Genomic DNA, 12,469 nt, shown 5'->3' with positions numbered 1-12,469 from the left:
GCACACCAAAACAATTTAAGGGAAAATGAAGGATTCTAAGTTTGGTGTTTTACCAAAATCTCATTTAAAAGAACATTCTCACTTCCTGCACAATGCTAGCTCCAAGCAATCAGACAAATTATTCAACTATTTAACTACTTTTTAGCTTTAATTCCATAACCTTTAGCAAGGACACAAGGTTTCACATATGGTTAACTTGTTGCATCAGAGGCAGTGGTAAGGAATTAAGTTTGGTGTTCCCACACCAAAATAAATCCAAAAGACATACTCAACTCATGCATACTAACCATTCACTTAAGGGCTTGAGATGCAAGCAACTTTTGAGAATTATGCAGAAAACTAGCCAACATTTGAAGACAATTTGCATTATGACTCAAAAGGGAGGCAACAGGAGGAAGAATGAAAAGCTGCAACTTAAAAGGTTGTATTTACACTTGATCCTTGTTGTTGTGAAAAGTTTTAATTCAGGAATTCTTGTATGTCTTGCTAAAGTGTTCATCTAGTTGCAAGTGAAGTTGTTTGATTAAGTATGCTGATCTGCATAATGCTTGTCATTCATCACTTAGCTTTAAATTTTGTTTTGTTTCCCATATGCTTGAATAAAAGAGAAACGTTTGAATTAGAAAGTAAATATCCAATGTTGCATAAGTTAGAATGGAAGTTAATGGTGGTATATGTGCTTGATTAAATGCATAACTCATGAAATAATTGCTGCATAATGTCATTTTCATTGAAGTGTGAGCTAGCTTGCTGTCATAAAGGTTCTTATTAGTAAAGAAAAAAAAAATTCCCTTGAGAACAAAATAAAATAGAAAGAAAAGGAAGAAGAAAAAGCCAATGTGGCAAGAAAAAAACGAAGAATAAAGGCTGGGCACCAATAGCTTGGACCCTAGGATACATGCCTATGGTGTTCTTGTACTAGGATATGCTTGGATAAGTAAATTCTAAGGGGTATTTCAAAACCTGGCCACTTAGATCAACTGATTTGGGATCACCAATTGAAAGTCCACAATAAAGAGCAACCTAGCTACAGAACATTTAGTTATCCAAAGAGATGCTGGGCATCAATGATCCTAGGAGGAAATAGTGAGCCATGTGTCTGTGGTGAAGAGATGTTGAGCAAAATAAAGCCAAAGGCTACTGCAACATTTGACACCAAGCCTTCAAAGAATAATAAGCTTGTTAAGCAAAATAAGAAAAGAAAAGTTAGCAAGGGAGCAAGTAAAAAGTAAACCTTACAACAGCAAGCTTAATAAGCCTTTGAGGAAGAGTGTACATTATGTAACAGCAAACAATAACTGAGTTATCATTGTCTGCATAAAAACTCCATAAACCAAGTTCTGCTATATGCCTAATAAGGATATGCATGCTTTTCTTTTTTTCATTTCATTTCCTCTTAATTTTGATGCTTGCTTGGGGACAAGCAAGATTTAAGTTTGGTGTTGTGATGACAAGTCATCATATACCCATTTCTCAAGCTAATTTCACTTGTTTCACTAGTTTTTATGCACTTTCTTGCACCATAAGTAAGCAATTTAGAGTGGAATTGTATGTTTTATTTGAATCAATCAACCACCACTTAATTGATGCTAAATCATAAGGTTTAAGCTAAATTTAATTGAATTTTAATTGATTTATAAACCTTGTGAATTTAGTGGTACTTTGATTGGTTGTTTTGATTATTTGAAGGAGAAGAAAAGAAGAAAGGAGTGAAGCGTGGCCTAAGAAAGCGTGGCCCAAGGAAGAAAAGAGTGTAGCGCATGGAAGGGAGGAAGCCACACTGCCCTCTACAAGAGCACACTGCCTTCCAAGAGAGCACAACAATGAACCAAGCACTCAAGGCCTCACTGCCCTGCCCTCCTTGAGGGCGGAGCACAATTCTAGGCCAAGAAACAAGGGAAGGAAAAATTCTGCCCTGCCCCCCTCAAGAGCAATATCGGGCTCTCACCAAAATAAATCAAAGGAAATTGTCTCCAAGTGCCACCCATGGGTTTCGAACCCAAGAACAAGAAGGAAAGAAGTAGCGCTCAAATACAAGGAAAACAAGCAAAAATTGGTTTGTTTTCAACCTCCAAGGATCGAACATAGCACCTTGAGGAAGCAAAGAACTAGGCGCTACCTTGGCACCAAGAAAACCAAGAAAAAAAGGCAACAAAAGCCATCCAGCAAGTTTCGAACTTGGGACCTCACCTAAGAACAAGGAAAGCCTGCCCTGCCCTTGTGGAGGGCAGGGTAGCATTTCTTGGTGCATGGCACACAAATTGGCACGGCCAGAAGCTTGGGCGCGCACGGCTTGGACGCACGGGCAGGAAGGCAAGGCGCACCATGACAACACTGCCCTGCCCTCCACAAGGGCAGGGCAGCATCCTGATGCCTCTCCAACACTTGGCACGCTACATGCTTCCTCACACAACTTCCCTGCTCTGCCTTCCACAAGGGCAGGGCAGCCTCCTAGGAGTAACATGGGCTGAATTTCACTCAAAAATCTAACTTAATTCAATTCTTCACCAAATCAAAAAGCCCACTCAAAATTCTTAGATCCAAAATGGAAAGTATATAAATAGGTGTTAGTTAGGATTAGAAGGAGAGTTTTTCTAGGTGTTTTTGAGAGCTTACTTTCATTTTGAATTTTCATCCTTAGTCACTTGAGAGCACTTTCCATTTTTCTTTCTGCAAACTTGTCTTGAGAATTGGAGGAGAGAATTCACTTCTTCTTCCTCTGTTCGTTTTGTTTTCTTTACTGGGTTTTGTTGAGTCTTGAGTGTGAAGAATTGAGGAACTTCTGTCTCAATCTCCATTTAAGATCTCTTTGATTTTCCTACTGCATAATTGAGTTGAATTCAATTTCCTTTGCTGCTTCAATCTTCAATTTCTCTTTAATTACTTTGTGAACTTGGATCTGGGAAGGCAATTGAGATCTAGACTCTGCTATCTAGTCTCTGAAGTCCTGAGATCTGATTTTCTCTTTTTGGTTCTTCTGTTGAACCACTGCTGCAATTGAATTTCCATTTGCTGTTTGAGATCTAGTCAATTTCAATTCATCGCTTGTTTAGTTAATTGTTGCAATTTAATTTCCCGTGCTTAAATTCTGAATTCTCAGTCCTCAAATCCCTTTTCCATTCAAGCAATTTATATTTCTTGCACTTTAAGTTACTGCAATTTACATTTCTTGCACTTTAAGTTTCAGTCATTTAGTTTCTTGTTCTTTAAGATTCAGTGCCTTTACTTTCAAGTCTCTTTAATTTCTGCAAATTATCCCTCTCCCTTTACATTTCTTGCTATTTACTTACTGTTGGAAACAAAATCACTCAACCAATACTTGATTCGCTTGACTAAATCAACCACTAAACTAAAATTGCTCAATCCTTCAATCCCTGTGGGATCGACCTTACTCCCGTGAGTTTTATTACTTGATGCGACCCGGTACACTTGCCGGTGAGTTTTGTGTTGGATCGTTTTCCACACATCACCTCTCAAGGCATAAGATTATTGCAGCCCGTGCCTCAAGATCTAATTCTTCCCAATCCTCATCTTTCATTCCTTCCGACTTTTTTTTTCGCTAGTGCCTTGTGTAACTTTTGTGATATAAGCAGATTTTTCATCTGCATCATCCAATAGAAAAAATCATTTTTCCCATTGAACTTCTTGATTTCATATTTGCCTACTTTGACATTACTACTAGTAGAAGCCATTATATTCAAATTTGAATTTTACCACTCAAATAATGAATAATATAACGTTGGCTCTTGATATCAATTGTTGAGTCTGCAACGGAATTTTGACTTCTAATAAATAGAAAGTAATATGAAATTGAACACTACCCACAATAATGCACTGACTATAACAAAGCCAATACGAGAAAATAGGACGTGAATTAACTTTCTTTTTTCTTTTTATGATGTATCAACTACATTGTTACAGAAATATATATAATATCATCTATGCTATAATTTTAATGAATGAGAATAAAATCCTCCTACGAAAACTCTCTACAAGTTCTTTTCTATTAAAACTTTTTGCAAACCTTATTTTACTCCCTAAGTTTGCTCTTAACCTTTCTTTTATTCTCACACTTATGAATAAATATTTGAATCAATATATGACTTGTGGCAGACAACCATGGCAACAGCAATTGAAGATGTTCGTAGAGAGGTAAAGCTATTAAAAGCTCTATCTGATCTAGCCATAAACATCTAGTCAAATTTTATGATAAGTAAAGTATCGTTTTTGTCTTCAATGTTTGGGAGTAAGTCTCAAAGTTGTCTCTAACGTTTCAATCGTCCTATTTAAGTCTGTAACGTTTCAAAATTGACTCAATGTTGTCTTGCCGTTAGGGATCCGTTAACAGAATTGACGGCGGGACAAAATTGAGACGATTTTGAAACGTTAGGAACTTAAATAGGACGAAAACGATACATAAAAATAAATTTTAATTTAATTTTATCTTTCAATAATATTAATTTTTTACTGTATATAATATTCAATTATTTTTTAATTACATCTAAATAAATTATACTTAATCACATTACTTTTATGTTAAATAAATTTATTTTTTTATAATTTTAAAGAATTTTGATACATTAGAGACAAAAAGTATAATTTATATTTTATTGTATATATATTATTTTTTTCTTTTCTACAAGTTTATATACTAGTCATTCTACAAATATTTTATGATAACTAAAAATCTTTAAGAGTAAAATTATAAAAAAATTAATTTATTTAAAATGAAAGTAATATGATTAAGTGTGATTTACTTATATGTGATTAAAAAATAATTAAATACTATGTATAGTAAAAAATTGATATTATTGAAGGATAAAATTAAAATTTATTTCTATGTATCATTTTTGTGCACAACGTTTTCGTCCTATTTAAGTCCCTAACGTTTCAAAATCGTCTCAATTTTGTCCCGCCATCAATTTTGTTAACGGATCACTAACGGCAGGACAACATTGAGTCAATTTTAAAATGTTAGGGACTTAAATAAGACGATTGAAGGACAACTTTAAAACTTACCCCAAACGTTGAGGACAAAAACGATACTTTACTCTTTTATGATTCTTACAAGGATGCCAACAATGTGTACATACTACATAGTTATCGATTATGTATTATTATATCTTGTACAATCATCTTTTTTATGTTTTTTTTGGTACTTTATTCTTGATTAATGGCTAAATTGAACTATAGAAAGAAAATTGGTGTTTTTTTATTATTTGACTGTTAATATTTGCAATTAATTTCTGAATTTTCTGCTGATAACATTAATTAAAATTCTAAATTTTAAAAATGTCACTATTAAAACAGTTGTAATTGTTCTCTAATCTGAGAAATTTTAGACCTCAATATAATTTGTCATGTTGTAAGAAAAGAGACAACTACTTGTTTAACAGTAATGTGAGAATTCATACATAAGTTTAGGTTTATTGTATCAAATAGTATGTATTTTGTAGTCTAGTTATTATTGAGTTTCTTAATTTTTATTATTTTATGTAAAATTTTAAAATATAAATAACAAAATAATTTTATAATAATTTAATTATTTTTATTATTTTATGTAAAGAGAATTTTGTTTATTAAGGTCTAAAAATAATATTAAAATTAGTACTATAAAAAAAATAAATTTAATATTATGAAAAAAATAAAAAAATTTTATATAAGGATTAATTCGATTAATGTTTTTAAAATTTTAAGAATGAAAATGACTTACATCTGAATAACTTTTTTACATGTCAAGTGACACGTTAATCAATCATCTTGTGACACGTGGCATTAACCTATGATGTTATCATGCCACGTGACACTTAACATGACACGTTATGATCTAACTAACAAAAGAACCAATTTGACTTACGTTTTATCTTTCAAGGACTAATATGACTAAAAAAATCATTTGATGATTAATTTGAAGAATGAGTGATCTTTTATGGATGAATTTGACTATTAACCCATTTTTATATTTTGTTTAGTGATAAACTAAAACAAATTATAAAATTTTAATTTACTCTTTTTTTTTCATACAATAAATTTGAGAAGAAAAATATAGTAATAAAAATATAATTATGAAAAATTAATGAGAATAATAAAAAAGTTATCTCTTATTAGTGTCTCTGTATCTTTTCTGACAAGAAATACACAAATATTGTAGTTGTTAGAATCAGACCAATCCGCCGGTTGGATCGAAAAACTGGTAAATTGGCTATGAGATAAGTCTGAATAGATCAAGGAACTGATTAAGAAAAAAACTGACAAAAATCGATGGGCTTTGTCGGGTTTCGGCGGAACGGGACAACATTTTTTGTAATTAAAGACGATAATTGAAGATATTTTAAGTTATAATTTAGATTATGTTATATGTTTAATTGATTAAAGATTTAAATATGTTTAATTAATGTTTTGAACAATATTTTACTTTTTACAATGTTAATTTTATTATTTTATTTTAAAAAATTAGGTTGATGATTATATTTATTATATATTTAAAATTATAACAATTTTAATATTTGTGAATTTAAAAATTATAATTTTTTTTATATCTTTAAAAATTATAATTTTATTAAAATAATTATAAAATTATATATTATTTAATATTTTATAATTTATTAATAAAAAATAAAAAAATGGACAAACTTAATCGATCAATCTGCTATGAAAAAAAAAAAAAAATTCAAAATCGCCTCATCAAGCCAGGCGGGACGGATTAAAATTCTCCTCCCACTCTTCGTCGCTCGCGTGCTCATCGCCAGCGGTCTTGCTCCCTCTGCCTCGTATTCTGCTCTTCTGCCATTACTGCACCCAACGCCTGGTGTGCTCCAGTGCTCGCGTCTTGCCTCTCTTCCTGCAGCTGTGCTTCCTGCCGCTGAGGCTGAAGCTAGGGTTCTCCCTCTCGAACCGGTGGAGAAAGACCTATTATGGTTGCCGGTTAAATCCCTAATTCGGTTCAGGTGTGTCTCTAAACAATGATGCTACTGATGCCACACCCGTCAATAGTTGATTCATTGATGTTATTTCTGTTAATTTTATTGTTGTTTGATTTATGAATCTGATTAAAATATGGCAGAGGTTCAACTTGGACTGCTGAAATGGTCAAAAAGTCGTTGTTGTTAATTTTATTGTTGAATTGGTTTATGAATGGGTTTGCTGATTATGAATGATTTTGCTGAGTGTTGAATTAGTTTATGAATTGGTTTTGCTGATTATGAATACGAGTTGGTTTTGTTGATTGTTGATTGTTGCTGCTGTAATGATGTCGAAATTTTTTAGATGCTCAGACTTTGAAACTGATCGCGTGGAACCTAGCCAACTCCTCACCCTTTTGCATCACTCCGAGCCCACTTCCCATGGCGAGCTGATAAATTTTAATCATTCCCCTAGTAGTGATTTCCATGAGGTAAATTTTCGGATTTTTTCTTTTATTAAATTTCTCCTGCCTTCTTTACTTAATTAATTTAGATGCTTAGACTTTGAAAATAATGTTCTGAAAACCGGTTCTGAAAATAATGCTTAGACTTTGCAAGCTTCCTCCCCTTCCATCGTGCAGCCACCGTGGGAACGTCGAAGCCTCCGTCACGCAGCCACGCCGCCGCCGTCCCTAGCTCTGTTGGTCACTCGGTTCGAAGGTGCTCCACCACTGCTCCTTGTCTTGGTCACTCGGTGTCTCTGTCTCCCTCTTGCATGCTCTGTTGAAGGCGTCGTCGAGCTTTCAGGTAATTTTTTGAACTGTGAACTGAAGGCGTCTTGGTCACTCTGCTCCTTGTCTCTGTCCCTCGTTACAATGATTGTTTGATTGAATAACTGTTGCATGTCTCTGTCTCCCTAATGAGTATGATTGAATAATTGTTTGAATCTATGAAGCTCTGTGAACTGAAGTCTGAAGTCTGAAGTCTGATATACTGATAATCTGATATAGTGATACTGAACTGTGAAGTGTGAAGTCTGTGAAGCTCTGTGAACTGAACTGTGAAATTTGTTTAATAATTGTTGTTTACTGAACTGATTTTTCTTTTACAAAACTGAATTTTGTTGTTTGTTGAATAATTGTGAATAATTTTGAATAATTTTGGATGTTGTTTGTTGTGAACTTGAGATTATTGGGTTGGAGTGGGTTGTGATATTGTAAATTGTAGTTGGAAAAAATCATTTTGGATTGCTGGTACTGTTTAGGTATGCATAAGAGTATCAACCAAGAACCTAGGAATAATAATGTTGAGAATAACTCGGCTTCGAATGAACCTTCTCTTCCTCCCGGATCTAACGAAAGTCAATCACATACTTCTAATGTTCGAGGAAAAACTGATTCTGCTTGGAGATATGTTGCTTTACAAAATATAAATGAAAAACCACATTACCAATGCTTATTTTGTCTGAGTACTTTTGGGGGTGGGGGAATTAATAGAATGAAAAAGCATTTGGCGAAGATTGGTGGAGATATTAAGAAATGTTCTAATGATTATTTTATTATAAAATGGTTTTTTGGTTCGACCGTTATGAACTAGTGAACCAGTAGCTAGAGCGGTTCGATGACTGGTTCGGTTTTCAGAACCTTAAATTACTCATTGGATATAGTTTATGGATTGTTATTCATTCATATTTCATGTACTTCATGCTATCGTATCACTGTTATTTTGTATTTTTGGGCATAATTATCTTCAGATTGGCATTATAGAAATGTGGTTGCTTGGTGGGTTGGTTTGTATTTTATTTTAAACTTTTATTCGAGACTGTTGTTTTTTTGTTACCCCACTTCACTTGGGTGAATGATTTGCAATACATGTCATGAAATTCCTTGTCCTAATAGGCAGAGATACATGAATGGTTGAACTGTTATATCTTATGGTAGGTCTTTGTTGCCTTTGAAGATTATCTGTGTTTACACTTGGCTTTCTATGAATCTAGCTGCTGTGTGATGTCCTGTTATATTTTTCCATTTGGTTCTGTTTTGTGGAATCTCTTTGTTTATGGGTTTTACTTTGTAATTTGGTTTATTGGATGCAGATGAGTGGTGCACCAGACTCTCCGATACATTCATCCAGTAGTGATGACTTCATTGCCTATCTTGATGAAGCATTAGCTGCAAGTTTGCCAGATGCGTCATCCGATAAAGAAGTTGAAAATCAAGATGAGCTGGAAAGTGTCAGGTAATCCTTATTATAGCTGTTACAATTTATATGTTAATTTCACAAATTAATTGCTGTGGATTAGGTATATGTGCCGTAAGACATATTCATATATCAGGTCATGATTCATTAGAGGGCTAAATACCTGATGTTTAAGTAAATATCTTTAGCTGTCACACTCTAGTTGGATACGACTTGGATCTAAGGGTTGAGTTACATTAGGGTTTTGCTTTTACGTAAATCAGATGGTATGTGTTAAGTACTTAAGGAAAGTAAGGAACCACACCTTCATAACTACTCACATTACAATATATCTTAGCCGCAGTTTGCCCTTGGTATCTGCACTGTTGTATGTAGAATTATTCCAAGAGATATTATATATCTATATGGATCTTGTTTTTTTTTTTGGTTTAATAATTTTGGCTACTATTTAATCGATGAATTTTAAAGCAGAATAAAAAGGCGCAAGTTTGAAAGTGACGAGGAAACTGAGGAGTCTACTTCAGAAGGAAGCGTGAAACAGAGTTTAGGTAATTTTAAATGTTTAGTTACTATCTTTTCTCGGAAGTGCTGTAGCTTTTGCTTTTTTTTTTTTTGGTTATTGCAGAAGAATCTGTAGAAGATGTATGCTCACATCCTGGTTCATTTGGAGACATGTGCATACGTTGTGGGCAAAAGTTGGATGGTGAATCTGGTGTGACATTTGGCTACATACACAAGGTATGCACATCTCAGAAGGAATGATGCACAATAGTTTGTAGATTTACAAATTTGGCTAGTGTATTTGAAATAATTGTCCCTAATATAAGTAAAACATAATATGCTAGTGTATTCAATAAGTTTACAAACAATGAATCAGGTCCAAGTTAGATTGTTGAGGCTACATGTTAATTCCTTCTTTATGCTTTATAGGTATTTACATTTATTAAGTTAGTGGATTTTGAACTGCACATACATTTCGTAGTCTTAGGATATCTGAAATCCTATATTCCTTTTCATGGTTTTTATCAGCCATGTGGTTGAGTTGGTTCACAAAAACATAGTGATGGAAATTTTCTGTATTTGCAGGGACTGAGACTTCATGATCAGGAGATATCTAGACTGCGCAATACAGATGCGAATAATCTGCGTAGTCGTAGAAAGCTCTATTTGATCCTCGATTTAGATCACACTCTGTTAAATTCCACTCATCTTGCTCATTTAAACTCTGAAGAGTTGCATTTAATTTCCCAGGCAGATTCTGTTGGAGGTATATGTCATTCGATGTGCTTTGCTGTTGATATGTATTTTTTATATCAAAGACCCTGATGTTCAATGTGAATGCTAGATGCATGCTATAGTTCTGCTGTGTTCTGATCAGAATATCTGTTTGTCAAATATTGTTATGCTGGCATGATATACTTTTTGGATTTTGTTTGGTAATTTCTGGACATATGAATGATTTCTTCATGTTTAGTGTGTCACTATGTTGATAAACACAAATGTCTTGTTATTTTGCAATTGCAAGGACTATGGTGCATATATAATCATCTTTGGAATAGCGTGTCACTATAAAACTAAAGTCATGTTCTAAAACTGGCATTTCTTAAATTGTTGAATAGTTTGGCATGTTGCTAACTTGATTTCTTGTATTTTGTTAAATTTGGGTCATCTAGACTCACTTGCAGTCTTCATTTTATGATGTGTGTATTTTCTAACAACTATTAGTTGATTACTTTATTTGACGCTATGTGCTTGGCCTCGTGGGTTTTCATGGCTCTTCATTTATGTTGTATTTCTGAACTTATATGTAATAAATCAACTAGGTGTTTCCAAGAGTAGCCTTTTCAAATTGGAGAAAATGCATATGATGACCAAGTTGAGGCCTTTTGTCCGCACATTTCTAAGAGAAGCAAGTGAAATGTTTGAGATGTACATATACACCATGGGTGATCGACCCTATGCATTAGAGATGGCTAAGCTGCTTGATCCTCAAGGAGAATACTTCAATGCAAAGGTGATTTCTCGAGATGATGGCACTCAAAAGCATCAGAAGGGTCTTGATATTGTGTTGGGGCAAGAAAGTGCTGTTGTGATTCTTGATGATACAGAACACGTAAGTGCATCGACACTTGTCAAGTAATGCTGAATTACTTAATTCAAGTGCTTCTTTGACATATGTGTGCTAAGATCTTTCCATTTTAATGGCGGTGTTAATGATGTAGGCATGGGTGAAGCATAAAGATAATTTGATTCTGATGGAAAGATACCACTTTTTTGGTTCAAGTTGCCGGCAATTTGGTTTCAATTGCAAATCTTTAGCTGAATTGAAGAGTGACGAAGACGAAGCTGAAGGAGCACTCTCTAAAATCCTTAAAGTTCTTAAACAAATTCATTACAAATTCTTTTATGTATGTCATTTTTCACTTTGTCAATCTGGGAAAAAAAAGTTTGATATCTCTAATATAAAGCTAAAACTGTGTGGTGGTGAATCTTTTGCAGGAACTTGAAGATATTGCTGAACGAGATGTAAGGCAGGTAATTATGTTGGTCATATATCTTTTTTCATTGCAAATTTATGGTTAATTTGTAATTCTAATATGAAACTTAAGTCAATTAGTTAGTTTGGTTTTTACAATCAATTCATTTTCCCCAGGTTTTGAAATCCCTTCGAAGGGAAGTCTTGAGCGGATGCGTGATTGTTTTCAGCCGTATCTTCCATGGAGCATTACCATCACTCCGGAAGATGGCTGAGCAGTTGGGAGCCACTTGTTTAACGGAACTTGACCCCTCCGTGACACATGTGGTTGCTACTGATGCCGGAACTGAGAAGGCCCGGTGGGCAGTGAAAGAGAAGAGGTTTTTGGTTCATCCGCGATGGATAGAGGCTGCAAATTATTTTTGGGAAAAGCAACCTGAGGAGAACTTCGTCCTCAAGAAAAAGCAGTAACTTATCTTGTAGCATCACACACTTTGCTGTGTTCATAGTCTGTTTAGATGTTATATTCTTCGACTCATATATATATATACAAGTCCATTGTTTGCATATTACATATTTTATAGTTCTTAATTTTGATGCGATTTACATTTTAATTGTTTAATTCTTTACTATATCTTTAAATTGTAGTGTATTGTCTGTGAATACTGAATACTAAATTTTAGGAGTTAGAAATTTTATTAAAAAGATTTAAAATTTTTATTATTAGTAAGTTTAATACATATTCTCAGCATACAAATTAGTTAAATCCATTAACTATTAATTGGAAGTTTCTTTTAAGTCTATATTATACTAATGATAATGATGGAAGTAGACGTAAATATAGGGGTGTTTTAAGTAATTTTACTTTAGATAGATATACTTGGGAATCTAT

At 33.7% G+C, this 12,469-nt stretch overlaps 1 protein-coding gene across 3 annotated transcripts; it reads left to right on the top strand.

Annotated features, from left to right (window-relative positions):
- Nucleotides 1-6,618: 6,618 nt before the first annotated feature.
- On the top strand, nt 6,619-12,191 carry LOC112706639 (RNA polymerase II C-terminal domain phosphatase-like 4). Of its 3 annotated transcripts, none has more exons than XM_025758050.3 (11): nt 6,619-6,947; nt 7,267-7,393; nt 7,511-7,709; nt 8,998-9,140; nt 9,573-9,649; nt 9,727-9,839; nt 10,188-10,368; nt 10,925-11,214; nt 11,324-11,509; nt 11,601-11,636; nt 11,755-12,191. In XM_025758050.3, exons 4-11 carry the CDS (start codon nt 8,998-9,000, stop codon nt 12,046-12,048), a joined length of 1,320 nt encoding a protein of 439 aa, XP_025613835.1. In that variant the 5' UTR covers nt 6,619-6,947; nt 7,267-7,393; nt 7,511-7,709; the 3' UTR covers nt 12,049-12,191. The 3 variants fall into 3 exon arrangements, with proteins under 3 accessions (XP_025613835.1, XP_072057035.1, XP_072057034.1); XM_072200934.1 differs by having other exon boundaries at nt 6,640-6,947; nt 7,544-7,709; XM_072200933.1 differs by having other exon boundaries at nt 6,669-6,947; nt 7,275-7,393.
- Nucleotides 12,192-12,469: the final 278 nt, after the last annotated feature.

This window comes from Arachis hypogaea, chromosome 8 (assembly GCF_003086295.3).
Source record: "Arachis hypogaea cultivar Tifrunner chromosome 8, arahy.Tifrunner.gnm2.J5K5, whole genome shotgun sequence".
NCBI classification, from domain to species: Eukaryota; Viridiplantae; Streptophyta; class Magnoliopsida; order Fabales; family Fabaceae; genus Arachis; species Arachis hypogaea.
The sequence above is the reverse complement of the archived record's forward strand: the minus strand, read 5'-3'. Positions and strand labels throughout refer to the sequence as shown.

Excerpts from the sequence above, each read along its gene's own strand:
- LOC112706639 (XM_025758050.3), top strand. The coding sequence starts at position 8,998 with ATGAGTGGTGCACCAGACTCTCCGATACATTCATCCAGTAGTGATGAC. Across the intron at positions 10,369-10,924 it reads CCAGGCAGATTCTGTTGGAG|GTGTTTCCAAGAGTAGCCTT; the intron begins GTATATGTCATT and ends TAAATCAACTAG. Across the intron at positions 11,637-11,754 it reads CTGAACGAGATGTAAGGCAG|GTTTTGAAATCCCTTCGAAG; the intron begins GTAATTATGTTG and ends CATTTTCCCCAG.